Below are 16,188 nucleotides of genomic sequence, written 5' to 3' on the forward strand. Positions count from 1 at the left end.
CTGCTGCTGCTGCTCTTGCTGCTGCTCATGCTGCTGCTTGCATCTTTGTTTCTTGCTTGCTTTACTTGATCATTCTCATCTTCACCCACAGCCTTTTTACGATCAGGAGAAGCAGCAGATGATGAGGAAGAAGAGACAGTTGAGGAGGCAGAAGATGAGCTAGAGGGTTTTTTTGCTTTGGGGTCTGCCCCAAGCTCTGTTAGCATAGTGTTTCCTTTCTTAGAAGGTTGCTTCTTCTGGTGTCGTGTTTTATTTGCAGCCTGCAAAAACAGTTCAAAGAGAAGTGCAAGAGAGGTGATGTATCTGGTTCTGTATTTACAAAGTAAAACTTCTCTGGGTGTGAGACAAGCTGCTCACATCAGCCATCCAAGGACCAACAACTTCCCTGCTTCACTCAATGCAGAAGTTGCAGAACTCCCTTAGATCCACTCCACCCAGATGAAATCTAGCCCAGCAGAGAGGACCAGCCGCAGCTGGATCAATCCCTCCAGATGTAGCACTGGCTGACAGTCCTGGAACTGGCACCTTTGAAACTAGCCTTATCCTTGCTTTCAATGCCAGCTTTCCACACTAAACTTCAAATTTTTGGCTTCATTTATGGGAAAATATTCCCCTCTCCCATGCTCAAAGTCTCTCACCTTGAACACATTTTCAATGCCTAGAATCTTCTTCAGTTTAGCTTGAATGTCCTCGTACGGAGATGTCTCATCCTCCTCCTCAGACTCTGAGTTTACCACATGAATTATTTTGGAAGCTGCTCTGGATCCCGCCTGAATCTCCATTTGAATTTTGTCAACATCAGCATCTGTTTGAACTACATACCAATTGCAGACATTAGAAGATTGTACTGCTTCAAATAGCACCAACAGACCTAAGATGGCAAGGCTTGCTCTCAAAACTGTACCTGGCATCAAGGCTATTTTAGCTTCATGTTCTCCAATGAATTTGTGCAAATATGTATTTTTTAGGAAAGTGGCATCTTGTGACCTTCTGGAAAAGCAGAGCTGACAACCAAAATGATGCAGTTTGATACAAATGTCTCGTTTATGAGTTTTTCTTCCAGTGCCATGGCGAAGATCCTCTTCAGAGCTATAGGCATGTTTCCTTGGCTTGCTGTCAGCTGCTTGCTGCATGGGAGATGAGCATGTGAATACCACTGGGACCATATCATAGGCAAGAGTAAAACTGCAGAAATGTGCATCACAAAGAGGGTAAATATAACTATATAAGCAAAAAGGAATAGGTTACCATTGTGAAGCCTTCACTGGATGCTCTCTCTGATGGTTTGAAAGGTTCTTCCACAATACTTGATGGAACATCTTCTGGGAGAATTGAGGTCCTCTTTTCAACACCCAGTTCTCCGATATTTCTTGATACAGCAAAAGCCTTATGTCTGTTGAGATATGCGCAAAAAAGTGGTGAATTATTCTGACTCCTTGTCTTTGGATTAAATTAAATACTTCCCTGTCAGTGTCATGTGACAGCATAGAGATACATTCTTTGAACACAGGAATTGTATGCTACTATAAGTATAAATATTATTAAAGACAAATAAGAGTTTATGACAAACATCAGTTCCTTATGTCACAGGAAGTTTGAAAAAACTGAATAAATTTAAACAAATTTCCAAACCATGAAAGGCATTAATTTAAGAATAAAAATTAAACCCCCTAAAAGACAATAAAATATGAAAAGTCACTCTGCCCATCTAGAAACCTCTGCAGGAGGTCAGTGAATAATGAACTTCGTAAGGTTTCAGCAACACGAAGTATTCTGAAGCAACACTACTGTACCTTCCAACCACTATCTCAGTTTCCTCATGGCATGGATTTGTTTCAATCTTAATGTTTTTCAGTTTCACGTCTATCTTGGCATCAAACTTCATTGGCACTCTCGTCAGGACCTTGCCTTGAATTTCAACAGCATGTTGAAAGTAGTCTGTGTTGATACCCATTGTTGCGACCATATGTATGTAGAAGCTGAAACAGAGCGAAGCAGTCAGATGTAAGAAAAGGTGCTCTTCTGTAACATGTTCTGCCTTTTCATCAAAAAAACATCATATGTAAAGCCTTAAAAACCTGCCATACCTTGGGTTTATGTCAGACCGAATCTGCATGGTAGATTCGAGCAACTGGGAAGGTTTAAAGTCTCCAGTTAAAGGCGGAGTCATCTTTCCATCAACTGCAAATGACAGAACAACATTAAAAGTAGTAAAAGTGAAAGAACAGATCTGAATTTAAGCAAGACACTGTTTTCAGGAAGAGGTAATATTTTTCTTAATACAACAAATATGGCTGGAAAACAAGACAGACTTTGGGGTACATGAGATCTTTTACAAGTCTGAAAAATACTGAAAATATACAGAAAGCTTGTTCTGTAAGCAAAAGTCCTAATGCAACATAAGGAAAATGGAAATAAAAATATACTAAGAAAATAAAGAGCTGACCAAAACTAAAAGTTCATTAATTAGCATAACATTGACATTTCAGAAAGGCGAGGAGCCAGAAGACAGAGTGAATGGTTAGCAACCAGGCTAAACAAACCCTGCTCTCCAATCTTTCTTCACATCAAATGTGAACATCTTTCTTGTATTGCTGATCCAAAATTGTACATTGGGCTCTAGATGCAGCTTTAGATGTGCTAAATTGAGGGTGAAAATCATTTTCATGTTAGCTCTGCTCTTGCTGTTGCAGCCAATGATGCAGCTGGCCTCCGTCACCACAAGAGCACACTGCTGAATCACCAGACCAGCTTGACCTCCAGGCCTCCTGGCCCTTTTCTGCAAAGCTGCTTTGTGTCTGGGTGATGCCCAGCCTAAGCACTTGCATGGATTACCCTATCCCAGCTGAAAAACTTTGCATTGCCTTTGCCAAATTTCATCACACTTCTGTCTGGCCAGCCCCTCCATCCTGTCAGGGTCCCCTGGGGTGGCCACCTGACCCCTCCAGTGCAGTGACTGCTCTCTCCAATTCAGTGTCATCATTGGCACAGATTTGCTGAGGGTGCCTCCTTTTCCAAAGTTCAGATTGTTAAAGGACACCATGAACAAGCGCTAACAATAGAGGCACATTGCTCATCGCAAGCCACTGCTTAGACTTTCATCTGTTGACTACTCTTGGAGATCAGCAGTCCAGAGAGCCTTCACTCACTCTGTAGCCTGCCCATCCAATCCATACCTCCCCAACTTGGCTAAAAAGATGTTATTTAAGAAACAAATAAATTAAACCACCCACAAAACAAGGGGCAGGGGTTCAAAGCTGTAATTAAAACAAACTAACAAACCAAGAGCAGTGAAGAGTGGGCACATACAAGACTTCTATAAAGAGCACAAGTACGTTACTTCACCCCTCATTCCTTATGAGGTGTCTGTCAGCAGAAGGAAGGGTCAGTATTGCCTAAATCAGAAGTCTGCTGCACAATAAACAGTATGATCACTGAATTAACTTCCTGAGAAGCCTTTGTACCTGCATATTTACTCTTTTAAAAGAGAGCTCTGTCTCTCTTCACAAGCCCTTTTCTCTTCATGCTTTCTCTAATGTTAATGGTAGTTCTCTTTTGATTGTCTTTTATTTTCTTCTCTGTTTGAATTACCACTGAATCCTGCTTAGCTTGTGTGTGCATCTCAGCAACCACCCTCCTCTGCCCATGACTGCATCAACTCCCCAGGCAGCTCTTTCTTTTTCTGGCCTTGAATGCTGTGACCTTTCTCTCCCTGCTTTCCCAGATTCTCACCTACCTTCTCTGTTTTCAGCCCATTCAAAGATGAGGCAGATATCAGCTGTGTCCAGCTTCTCTTCAAATGTCTTCACTACCTCCCCTCCACTACAAAAATGAGTCCTTTTTCTAACTTCCGTTTTTCCACTTTTTTCTCCAGCCCCTCTTAGCCTGTCCCTCTCATCCCCTGCTCAGAGCTCGCACTTCCCAACCCACCGTTGACTGCCGCACGCGCTAGAGCAGTCGTGTATGACCCGTATTCCAGCGGCAGACCAGTGCAGGTAGGAACGATGTATCGCAGCTCTCCCAGCCACACCGGCTGTGTCCATTGTCCTGCAATGCCATTGCGGATTTGGCTGGCGATTTTCTTCATCACTGTGTTTCTGTCAGCAGGTTCTAGCACAGTCTGCAGCAAGACAGAGATCCAACAAGTTGGGATGTAAAAGTGCAGTGGTGTCAAATCTTGCAAAGAAAAGTAGGGGTCTCTGGTACCTTCATAGCCTGATGCAGGACTTCCTTATTGATGTTGACGTAGGCCAGCTCTTGGCCAAATAGTTTCAAGTAGGCTGATATCAAGGGGGTTTCTGTTGGCAGCTCTTTCCATCCCAGCAGCTAGGGAACGGATAAAGAAAGGAGCAAAATTCCTCAGTGCAACACTTCACAAATGGCAATTCAGCAAGATGATCAAACCCATCACCGAGGAAGCTGGTATTTTCCATTGCTGCTTTGTAAATAGCAGTGGCACTAATTCAGAACTACTCCTTGACGCTGACTTGCCCACGAGTAGCCTCCTGTTCAGTGTTTCGCATCCCGATGTAATAACATTTACACAGAGGGTCTGGGCCATTAGTACCATTAAATCCAGTTTGAAACCACAGCAACAAATCACCTTTTCTCTTGAAGACAAAGGTATATAATGGTAAACTAAGTGAAGTAGGTGAAGGGAGGGAGGAGGAAGCCCGCCAGGCATGAGACACACATGGTGCAGCAATGCCCGCCTCCCCCCTCTCCTCCTGTGCTCCTTCTGCAGCCATACATGAGGGAAGGAGGCAGGGCCAGAGCGAGAATTTGCAAAAGCTATCACAACCATCACAAGGAGTGCTGTCCCCTGCAGACCCGCTGCAGATCCCTTTCACAGAAACACTCGAGCTGACTGTAGGCAGGTGATTTACTTTCTGCGACAGGGCTTAACTAGTACGAGAAGCCTCACTAAATACCCCTTCATATAACCCACACCTTGCTGAAAATACCTACAGCTTTTCCGATCTCCTTTATCTTTTTGTATGTGGGATATTCAGCAAATGGGATATTTCGTTTCATGATGACATCTGTGAGGCCTTCCACCCGGACACCAACCTACCAAAAGAGCACGAGAAGGAGTAGTCTGAAACATACTGACAGAAGCAAAACTTTGTGGTCAATTTTAATTTTAATTTTGCTTTATTATTGATTTAGGTAAATATTTACCTCCACCAAATCAGCCACTGACCCTGCAGAATATGCCACCATCTTGGAAATTATTGCTGATGGGAACATTGTTCCGGGGCTGTTCATAACAAAGACATCTCCAGCAGCACCAACTTTATAGTTATCTACGGCAGAAGTAAACAAGAGAGACATCTTTTTTCTAACCATTCTGCTTATCATTCAACATCAGCTTTCTGCAGCTTTTTCCACTGCCAGCTCCAAGATACACCATTCCATAAATTTTAACTGTTTAGGCCCAAATTAATAAAAGGCTACTCATGCACTTCTAAATACGTTACTGTCACATTTAATTCAATTTCTTATTGAAACACAGAATTACGTATTTCTTCAAAGGACTTCATGTCTCTTAAGAATGGATTTCTGAAGTGAAAATTTCCTGCTCACCGAAAGGCTTTTACTCACCAAAGTATCCACCAATATGCATGACCTTGCTATACCGGTAGCTCAGCCTGTCCAATTTGGGGGCCAGCAGCTTCAGGGCGATATTGCAAGCCGAAGATCTGAACAAAATGAGAAAGGCAATAATGTTCAGAAATAAGCTGCACCCCATCGGAATATCAACAGAATTCAGCCTGTCAGCACATGCAGTGCTCACTAAGAACTACGTAACAGATCTTACTATTTGCAGAAGGTCACCCACTTTGTTCCCGTCTCTACTTACATGTTGTACATGTACGGCAATCTGCTCTTGGACAAAGCCTTCATGTGGGAATACACAAAACTGGCCACTTGCAAACTGCTCTCCTTCATCGCCACATTTGCTATCGTTGTTATTAGAGGAAGGGCAGGCCTTGTCTCAAAGATAACAGCACAAGCCATCATGCGCACTTCAGGGGGAAGTGACTGGTCTGCAAGGATCTGAATGAGAGATGCCTGCACCTGCAGAGAAAAACACATGTTTGGAATTACCAATAACTGAGACTGTTTTTGAAGACTGGATCCACAGGTAACCTGCAAGAAATATGGGAGAGGAGGTCATTGTCCCTGCAGAAAGGTTACCTGACCTTTTCTCCGGCATCGTTCTACATCATTTTATTAAGACAACTAAAGGGGCCATGGAGGAACGGCCCCGTGGAGAAGGGTGGGCATGGAATCTGAAATAAATGTCCGTGTATCTATGCATTAGGTCAAGCCATCACAATCAAAAAGACATCAGCATGGCTTTTTGCATTACTGACATTCAAAGACTGATGAATAACTCTGGAAGAAAGAGCGGTAGATAAGAGAATAGATTGATTCTTTGGAGTAACCCCGCTGACTTGGTGAGCATGCTTCACTAATTCAGACCACTTTTAAAAGGGGAGCTTCAGCAGCTCCCCAAAGACAGTCTGAGTGAAGGCTGTCTCATACAGCTCCCATATCTAAATCATATAGAAGGCAGGAGTCTTGTCTATGCTCAATACACCAGCAACCTCAGTGGGAAGTCAGTGCCGACTCATCCAACCTGACTGGAAGGATCTAAAAGACACAGACCAATGTCGATGTGTTGCTGAGGAGGTCAATAGGAAGTGTCTCTCTCCCTCCTCTTGACTATCGAGGCAGGTTAAATGAAATGTCTGACATTTAGGTGGCTAAATTTCCAGCATATATAACTAGCACAGAACTTAACTGGTTATGGCAGATGACTAAATGAACACTGCTGATATCCTTCTGGAAGCTTCCTACTGGCTAACAATTATTACAGCTTAGCAGAAAACATCAGCTGGAATATAAAAATGTATTGTGTTGTTCTTAAAAATAATAAATTTTTTTAAAACCATTAAATTCTTTGCCCTTTACAGTATATATTCTCTAACTCACTAAGTAAAGAAATCTCTGACAGATCATACTTACTGGTTTGGGGTCCTTCCGAGCTATTTTTCTCAAGGCCATTATGGCATCGATCTGAATGTGGGTGGGGATCTCAGAAGTACTGGATGAAGATGCGGGAAGGAACTTCAGGATGCGCTTGATGCTGGCTGGTTCTCCCATGTTACCAATGCACTTCAAAGCTAATTTCATTTTGTCTTCACGGCCCCTGCTGATTGCTTCATCGGCCAGGTCATGGATGGGCTATAGGCAAAGCACAGTTCAGTCTTTTCTTCCTAATGTATAGATTGTCCACAGCGTTCTCCTTACCCACTGAAAAGCTTATCGCAATAAACCAACCAGTTTTAATAACATTACTCAGTAATGGCTTCTTTCAGGATTTTACCTGAAAATTGTGAAAATTGTGGTTTCAATGATGAAGCAAATATCTACACTAGTAAATGAGTCATTGCCTTTGTTCTGAGGGAGACCTATGAAATGCATATTTGTAAGTCCAATTGCCATTTTTGTATTCTTGTATCTTAAAAGAATTAAGCTAATGTAATGGCAATTACTGAACTATTAAGGCCAACCTGAGAAAAAGCCACTCACCTGAAGAGCTTCTTTAGGACAAGCTGAAGTCTGAGAACAATATCTATTGACCACAGAACTGTACCCCAAGCAGGCAACTTGCTGAAGCATAGGACTTTTCTGAATTCGAGAACTGGTCATTAAATCCTGTGGGGAAAAAAATTAATTTGATATTTAATACAGTGCTTGACATAGCTTTCAGAGCAGGAAAATCATCAGAGCTTATCTGAGGGGATCAGTTTCAGAATGACTATTGCACAGCCAAACAAATTAGATCAGCTTGTGGATGTTTGATTTGCAACCTTCACTGAGGAGCTAGTGAAGCTAGTTGCAGTATAAATAAGCACGTATGGAAGTTTACGTATCACCATTCTGATTTTCTCAACTGAGCCTAACACTGGAAATACAAGGATTATGGGTAAACATCAATCTGTAAATGGAATATCCTCAGAACAATGTGTAACTTGATTAACGATGCATTCTCACACCACATCCTTTTTTCCTATTTGAGACTAGAGATGGGAAAAATCCTGTTCAGAGTAAATGATTCATTATAGTGTCAAAATACTTGATGTTTGCACTAACCCTTTCACTTGCAACACTTTCCAGTTTATAGCAATAGTTTGCAGTTAAAAGAGCTATTCAAATGGCATTACACACAAATCACCATTTGTTTCAGAAGTGAGAGATTGAAGTGGACAAAGTTTTGTCTGTACAAGGCATGACATGTGATCCCAGCAAACTAAAATGGGAATTATTCTCAGAAGAATTATTCTCCCATGTTATGGGACAATGGCTTTTATACCCATGTAACAAAATGAGGGCACATGGCTGTGTCTCCTCTCACGTATGTAGTGCCAAAAGAAACTCACAGTACGACATTTGCACAAAATTGGTACACATGTGGAGAGGACAATCCAGTCTCTAATACACTTATAATCAAAGGTTGCCATCAGTTATCATTCTTTTTGTTATCAGATAAGAAATATTCACATGGATTTACTCACTGCTGCTATTGGAACAGTGTCTTCATCGGCTTTCGTTAAATGGAGAGCAAAAGAAACACTTAGCAGAGTCTGAAGGTAGCTAAGGTCATCATTGCGAATTCTGGCCTTAATGAATTTGAGTGCTTCTGTGGTGCCAGTCGCAGAAACTGCACTCAGCAGCCATCGCCTGCAAGCATGTTAAAAACAAACAAACACCAAAACCCAACTTAATTTTAGCTCTCAAAAATGGAAAAATTTCTTACAAGTTGACACAATGAAATACCTGTAGCGGGGTTTATCTGAAAATTGTCTCCAGATGGACTCAAGAGTATCAGCGCCTGTGATCCGGCAGAGCTGGACGAGCTCCAAGAACCTGTATGGAACATCATCGTGGAAATCTTCTTGGTTATTCAGGACTATGTGTTGCAGTGTTTCCACTATCTGTTACAAAACACGAGAGAGAGAGGGCATACATAATTAAATCTTTTGGGTTTTATGATCATTACTCTTTATTAACTTTCTTATTAGGAAAGCAATTTGAAGACCTAAAAATACTATACCCGTTGCTCAGGGTTTTTTGTCTTGATTAGCTGCAGTGGCATCTGTGTCAACGCTGATGAGAAGTGGTAACGAAGGCTTCCGTAGCTCTGCATGGAAATGTCTGGAGCGCTCCCCCGTTCGCTTCTCACTTCAAGCAAGGTGAGTTTTTGTCTGTCAAGAGACAAGAGTCGCGGAGGAATGAATTAGCTCTCTTCCTCCATCTGCCTTGGCTGTTTTTGGTTCAGTGATACTGTGATGGTATCAGCTTTACTCTTTAACCATTTTTCTTATCACAGTAAAATCTTACGGTTTGGTAATGGAGAAAGCCTTCTAATTGGAACAAAGTACTACTAGAGCTTTCTACAATTGTTTCTGAGGAGCTAAACTGCTGTCTTCTGTGTGAGAGCTACCAACACAGTAATCGGTGATCTCATTTCTGTGTGCATCTTCTTCCTCCTGACACCATAAATCAGTCCTTTTTCAGGAGAGTAGTAAAGTGTCATTTTTATGGTATAAGCAAGCAAAAGAGCTTTTCTCCTTTTCTTCCATGTAATAGTAGTGCCAAATTCACCAGGGTACAAATAAAGACTGGTTCACTAAATTTTCAGGAGTGTAGAAACCCCGAGTATGAGTACTCGCAGCTTTACCCAAATGCTGTGGAGATCTATTCTCATTTCACTTCAACTGAGGATGAAAAGGACTGCCAGAATCCACAATTATTCTCACTTTGTGAGGCAAGCCCATGTCCCACCTACCTTGCTTCCATGACAGCAACACCAGTTGGTTCACTGAGCGGCGAGATCTGGTACACCTGCTGCGACACCACTTCTGTGATCAGGGTACCACTGTCCGACTGCTTCAGTTTGTAGGAGAAAGCTGCAGTCCCTTTTATGAGCCTTCCCTTCTGGAGGAGGAGAGAGAGACCCAAAGAGTGAGTGGGAGCAGAATGGCCGCGCTTGTAACCAGGAAGATCTTTTCACGTCTCACGTACCATTATGTCGACAGGACAAGGATAGAGGTAAGCCATTCCAACACTCTTCGTCACCTTTTCCTGGCAATTATTTTGGTCTACGGTTTTGGTAACAGAGACTCGGCTGTTCTTCCTGTCTTCCTGGATGATGTACCTTGTATGGCAAACACCTCCAATTCCGGCCTGTGCACATCAAAGGAGAAAATGAGACTTCCCAAATACATCAGGATTTCCCTGCATGAGAAGTTCCATTTAACAAAGATTCTGAAGGAGCATTAGAAGGGTAAGAACCTACTGAACAGTCTGAACTAAGTGTTGAAACCTGTTACCATTACTCACAATTAATCCTATTGAACTGAAAAACAGATCTGTGAACAATAGTCAGGGGACTTGAGTTTCAAATGAAAAAGTAACCAGTTAATTAGTATCATCGATAAACAAATAAAGCAGATCAAGTAGCTCAATCAGGGAAGCTATATAACAAACATATTCATAGATAATAATTCTTTTTTCTTCAAAGGACTGTATTTTAAGTCTTAAAGACAGATGTCTTAAAAAGGATCCAACTCAGATGATTTGTTCAATATACATGCACACATAAAAAAATACAAAACCTGACTTTTTTGATGATGAACATTTGAAAGTAGATGCAAATAAACAGAAACTTGAAGGAAGAGCACCTAAATGGAACACATCATTTTGGTAAAGTAGTTTTAGAATGGAAAAAAACAAACCTCTTGCAATTCATACACATTCTGTGATTTTTTAACGGTTATCTGCAGCATGTTCAGTAATCCTCTCACTATGTTAACACACACGTCGGGGCAGTCTTCTGGGCCATAAATGTTTCCAATCCGTCCACTACTGTATTCAAACTTGAAGGGCCGGGTAAAACATGAAGAAAACACTTGGGTGATTTTGGAAGATCGAGTAAATGGGTCCCTAGGCCAGATGCCATTGAACTCCTCGAATTGTGGAGAGCGGATCTGAGAGGAAGTTAAGAAGAGATACTGATGTGAATAAAATTACTCTGGTACTAAATATGCAAACAGATTGGAAGAAATTAACCTAATCACTAGTTAGATATGCTTTCCTTCCAAAGATGGCTTAGCAATTCATACAGCAGTTTATTCTCTTGTCTCTTGTTTACATGACTGTGAAACCAGTACAAACCCTATGGGCCCAGCAGCGTTCTCTTACAGAAGTAGTTAACGTACCACTCTTGTCTCCCACGGACATTTTAAACATTTTACTTTCATTAACTCTATATGGAGAAAGGCTGACTCAAAAAGCAATTTGAAAAATTCAAATAAAATTCTCCCTATTCTTTCAGCCTTATAATAAATATTCTGCTTTAGGTGAAATTTAGCATTTAAAAAGCTTGTAGCATTCTAAATGTCAAAAAATTGCAGTTTTAGAATGTTCCATTTTAACTTGTCCCCTTCAAAATTTGTTTTTACTAAACTAGTTGCTATATTTGACTCATATTTGTGAATTGCTTAAATCAACTATTGGGAGGGAGGGGATGGTATTAATGAACAATGTATTTATAAACCTTTTTTCCCTCAGGCTGAAACACAATGTAAATCCGAAGCAATTTCAGTAACTTTGGCAAAGTCACTGCCCATTCAGGTGTTGCAGAGCAAAGCCTGGTGCACACCATGTAAGAATTTCAGGATGATGACCGCAGTGTGAAATGCAATCCCTAGCCCATAATTCTGGCATCTTGCCCTCATTAATGAAAGATGATCTACAGCTCAACTATGACCAGTGAGAGCTCTGTCACTGAACTCGGTGCCCCAAAAAGAAGCTCTGATTTGTAACTAAATTGAACAGACAAATAGAAGTATTTTTCGGAAACATATTTATTTTGGAAGGATCAGGTCCTAGTTCTATTGATGTTGGCAGAGGCATGATTTCACATGTAAAGATCTTTACTGCATTGTCCAAACACTAAATATTATTACATACTCCTGTTTGATGTCTTTCATTTCTTAATCTTTCTTTTATCACCTACCAATTTTTATCTTTGGCTTTTATCACGTTTTAAATACATGTGTATTATTTGCCTGCATGACAATAATTTTACATACGCAAGTCCTGGCTTCCCACAGAAGCTGGAAGTGTGTGTTGAGATTAGAATCAAACCTTAAGCTCAGAGCAGGCTTGAGTGCCCTGAGTTAGAAATAACTCTACCAGAACCCCTGATTTCTGCACCTCTGTTTCCGACGCGGTGCCTTGAGGAACACCTGCTACAAACAACTTCCACAATAAACACCGGTGAGCGACTGTTGCCACATCACTCATCACTTTGAAGCTTTAACTCGCAGATATTTCTGACATACAGCACTAAGTCTCCAGGTGTGTTTCCTACAGCTTTCCTAACCCCAACTAGCCAGACGCAATGACGGCTGTGATTTATATTTCGCTGTCACGTGGTACACTAGGAGGAAGCCACAGTACCTTGAGGAGGTAGGTGCTGTCTGACAGCGCGCTGATCTCTACTTTGCTGCTCAAGCGCACGCCGGCTTTGGCTAAGCTTTTTTCTTGAAGCCCATTCAACACCCAGCCTTCATAGCTGTACAAGTGGCTCTTTCTGCTACTGAATCCAGGGTCTGCGGGGAACAATAGCCATTTTCATTATACTTGCAAACATCTTCTAATAAACAGAAACCACAACAAAGTCACCAAAAGAAGGCTGTAGAAGGAAATTTACTTACCAATGTCAAACTTCTGGCTACCTGCAAAAAGAGATGGAAAACCAGGTGAGCAACATTCAGTCTAGATCCAATTATTGCCACCGAACTTAAGGAATATTTGGGAGAGAGAGATGGAGAAGGGATATGTGGGCTTACCTACAAGGGTGAGCGCTAGCGCGAGAATGATTCCCCTCATAGTGAAGGTGAATGGGGCTCTGCCGGACATGGCGAGACATTTATGGAAAAAAGCTCAGGAACACGTGGCTGTGTTCTGCTGAATTCTCAAGTTTTTTATCAGTTTATGTAAACACTTCCCTTTTTGCAATCATACTTTCTCCTCAGATAGAATAACAGAAATCAAGTCATACCTTGGCATCTCACTGATTTTCTCTTAGAAGCCCTTTGCTGGATTGTTTAAGTTTCTACTTATCCTGGTAAAACATTTTTATTAGGTCATTTACAATAAATTTACAATAAACACATTACTTAATTTCCTAGATTGTGTCACGGCTGGCTGCTGGCATTTGGTCCTGCCACAGAGGAGGTTGATTTTGCCCAGGTTATGCTGACCTGGCACCTGACCCAAACTGTTATCTAACTGATAGTGGCCCAATTAAGAGTCAGTGTCACACACGTTAACACTGCTTTTTCTCTTCCCTCAGCATTAGTTTACAGGCACCCCTGTAGACAGGAAACAGGTACAGCTAAACTCTTGCTATTCTTACTTTCGTATGTGCACCAAAGCACATTTAAAGTCCTACTGAAACCTCATATATATAGAATATATATTTATTTATTTATTTAAATGAGAGGATCAGAGTGTCCTTTCAGCTCTGGTCACACTGACCAGGAATATTTTTTAAATGAGCAAAGATTTCATAAGCAATCTGTAAATATTTTATCTCCCCAAGGTAAATGACAGCTAAATGTGAACAATTAAAAGCTGCAGAGGCTCTTAGCAGCAAAGCAGGGGGAAGGGGAGTGCAGGTCAGCTAGAACTTCTGCATTTCCTAAGGAGCCAAATACAAAATGCAGCCAAGAACCTGAACCAATGTAGGCTTGCAGCCAGCTTCATCACTGACTTATATTCACAGCCCAGGAGCACATTCACACCAGTGTTCTCGAAATGCCGGGGGCATGGAGGCAAGTGGAGATGCATGAAACATGCTTGCCCCTTTTTGAGCATGGCAATAGATTGATAGTCACAAAAAGGGAGGAATGAGTTGTGGTCAAACCCCAGAAAAGTTACAGAGTCTTCCCACGTGAGCTGGGTAGCAGCTGGAGCAATAAAAAAAGGCAAGAAAAACGCAGAGGGGCTTCTGAGTTGGAGGGAGCGTCTGGAGGGGTAACTTCAGGCAATGCAATGAACTGCAGGCTTTAAGTCAAACACAAATGTGAAGCTGATTCTAATTCCACCTCTGCAACATACTGGTTGCTCAGTCATTTTATTTCTGTCCCCACAATATCTGTGGTTATAAGATTAATCACAGAAGCACCATTTGTGGCAAACATTATTTTAACCACCACAAGATAACATTTATTTTCTGTTCCAGCAGTTTCTAAAGTCTCCCACCAGCAACTGCTCTTCCTGAGTTATCCTGGAATTTTTCAAAACAGACTTCTCCAGGCTGTAAATCCACCTAGGGTTGTGTGCCCCCTGTTCTGGGAACTTCCATCCAGCTCACAGCAGAAGGCTATGTTTTGGTGGGGACATTAGCAGGAAATGTCTCCTTTTTCATGATTATCCATCTGTTACTATGTTCAAGGGAACAAGTATGTTTTGTGCCCCAGAAAACAAACTTCTCACTATCACATTTGGCAAGCTCCTCCATACAATTGTAATTAGTTATCATTGAACATTTCTTTAAAACAAACGTACCTGTTATACACTCCACTCAGCTTCACATCTGGTACAACTCAAAACTTGAATGAAGGAACACGAGTATTGTGTCCATGTGAAAACTACAACACAATGTATACCATGAGATTTTTATTTGAACATTGCCTTTGGGATGACTTCTTGGATCCAACTCTATCAACCTTCCGTATCTTGTTGTCTACTTCTCTCGCAATTTGGGTGGAAGGTGGAAGAGCAGAAAGTAAAAGCAGGAGTTCTTGCATGTTCTCACATAAAAAAGCTTTTGGTAACTGTAAATTAAAAACAAACAAACAACCCACACCCAACCAAAACAAAACTGCCAGCACAAGTAGCAGCTAAACTGATTCAACATACACAGCATTGCCATTACCCTGTAAATATGTCTATTTTCCTTTAGAGATTAACCCATTTAAATTCTATTATTGGGAATTTGTTCGTCACCTCAGCCCAGTTGGAGTGTACACAGAATAATCCCTGAGGAAAAGCGAGGATGCAGTCCGATTTTTTTCATACCCATGAGCGTATTTTTGTCCTGCTGCAACTGAAATCGAGCGAGTCAGCAGGAGCTGGGGGAAGCAGTTCTTCAAATTAGGAAGAGGGCTGTTTTGTGGGGAGAGAGTTTTCTGAAGTTTTCATTTATTAGGGTTTTTTTTTTTGCTATGCAGTCTGCTTTGCAAAAGCTTTGTTGCAGCACTCGCAACCACTGGGGATGAAAGGAGGGGGAAAAAAAACCAAACCCACAACAGCTGTGATCTAATCCAGGGAAGTAAATTCTCACACCTAGTCAGACTGATCTTTATGGCAACGCGCTCTCACCGTGTAGCCTGGTAAAGCAGCAACGCCCCTACTTAAAGGCTGTGGGACACACACCACCGTGGTTGAAGAGAACCACCCATCTTTCCAGTACCATGCAGAGGTAGCTAACAATAACGATGCTGAACAGCCACGGGTGGCCAGTGCTCCCTGTTCCTTCTGTAGTCAGCCACTTCATGTGCCCGTGTGTAGCCCCGCCATGCCACATCCCTGCCAGCAGCCCCCCTTCTGGCTCTTCGACAGCCTCCAAGTAATTACATCCACTCCCTCCATTTGGGTCACAGAACGTTACAGGGAAGAATTATTATCATAGAAGCATAGAATGGTTAGGGTTGGAAGGGACCTTAAAGATCATCCAGTTCCAACCCCCCTGCCATGGGCAGGGACACCTTCCACTAGACCAGGTTGCTGAAAGCCTCATCCAGCCTGGCCTTGAACACTTCCAGGGATGGGGCATCCACAGCTTCTCTGGGCAACCTGTGCCAGTGCCTCACCACCCTCTCCGGGAAGAATTTCTTCCTGATAGCTAATCTAAACCTCCCTGATTAGATGTCTATTGATCTAAATCTCCCACACTGATGGCTAATCATTCAGTAGGCACACGCAAAAGGTTAAATGGGCAAGTTATTTTGTTCTTCAAAGGCATTATTATCCCAAAAACGCGGGTCTGCGCGAGCGCGGCCCAGGGCCCCAGCCGGGCGCGCTGCCTCAGCAGAGCAG

At 42.0% G+C, this 16,188-nt stretch overlaps 1 protein-coding gene across 1 annotated transcript in view; it reads right to left on the bottom strand.

Annotated features, from left to right (window-relative positions):
* Positions 1–12,972, bottom strand: part of LOC104513207 (vitellogenin-2-like) — a 22,727-nt gene extending 9,755 nt beyond the window's left edge. The window contains exons 1-23 of the mRNA XM_010156483.1: positions 12,933–12,972; positions 12,798–12,818; positions 12,541–12,692; positions 10,812–11,063; positions 10,099–10,260; positions 9,863–10,011; positions 9,128–9,278; positions 8,851–9,008; positions 8,589–8,754; positions 7,603–7,728; positions 7,036–7,254; positions 5,864–6,081; positions 5,605–5,702; positions 5,182–5,306; positions 4,969–5,070; positions 4,207–4,326; positions 3,931–4,120; positions 2,088–2,181; positions 1,794–1,979; positions 1,249–1,393; positions 905–1,127; positions 639–814; positions 1–260 (exon numbers count right to left, since the gene is read on the bottom strand). Coding sequence (XP_010154785.1) covers positions 1–260; positions 639–814; positions 905–1,127; positions 1,249–1,393; positions 1,794–1,979; positions 2,088–2,181; positions 3,931–4,120; positions 4,207–4,326; positions 4,969–5,070; positions 5,182–5,306; positions 5,605–5,702; positions 5,864–6,081; positions 7,036–7,254; positions 7,603–7,728; positions 8,589–8,754; positions 8,851–9,008; positions 9,128–9,278; positions 9,863–10,011; positions 10,099–10,260; positions 10,812–11,063; positions 12,541–12,692; positions 12,798–12,818; positions 12,933–12,972 — 3,533 coding nt within the window. The remainder of the gene's footprint in view (positions 261–638; positions 815–904; positions 1,128–1,248; positions 1,394–1,793; positions 1,980–2,087; positions 2,182–3,930; positions 4,121–4,206; positions 4,327–4,968; positions 5,071–5,181; positions 5,307–5,604; positions 5,703–5,863; positions 6,082–7,035; positions 7,255–7,602; positions 7,729–8,588; positions 8,755–8,850; positions 9,009–9,127; positions 9,279–9,862; positions 10,012–10,098; positions 10,261–10,811; positions 11,064–12,540; positions 12,693–12,797; positions 12,819–12,932) is intronic.
* Between the last annotated feature and the right edge of the window lie 3,216 nt (positions 12,973–16,188).

The sequence above is a fragment of the Eurypyga helias genome, unplaced genomic scaffold (assembly GCF_000690775.1).
Source record: "Eurypyga helias isolate BGI_N326 unplaced genomic scaffold, ASM69077v1 scaffold3108, whole genome shotgun sequence".
NCBI classification, from domain to species: Eukaryota; Metazoa; Chordata; class Aves; order Eurypygiformes; family Eurypygidae; genus Eurypyga; species Eurypyga helias.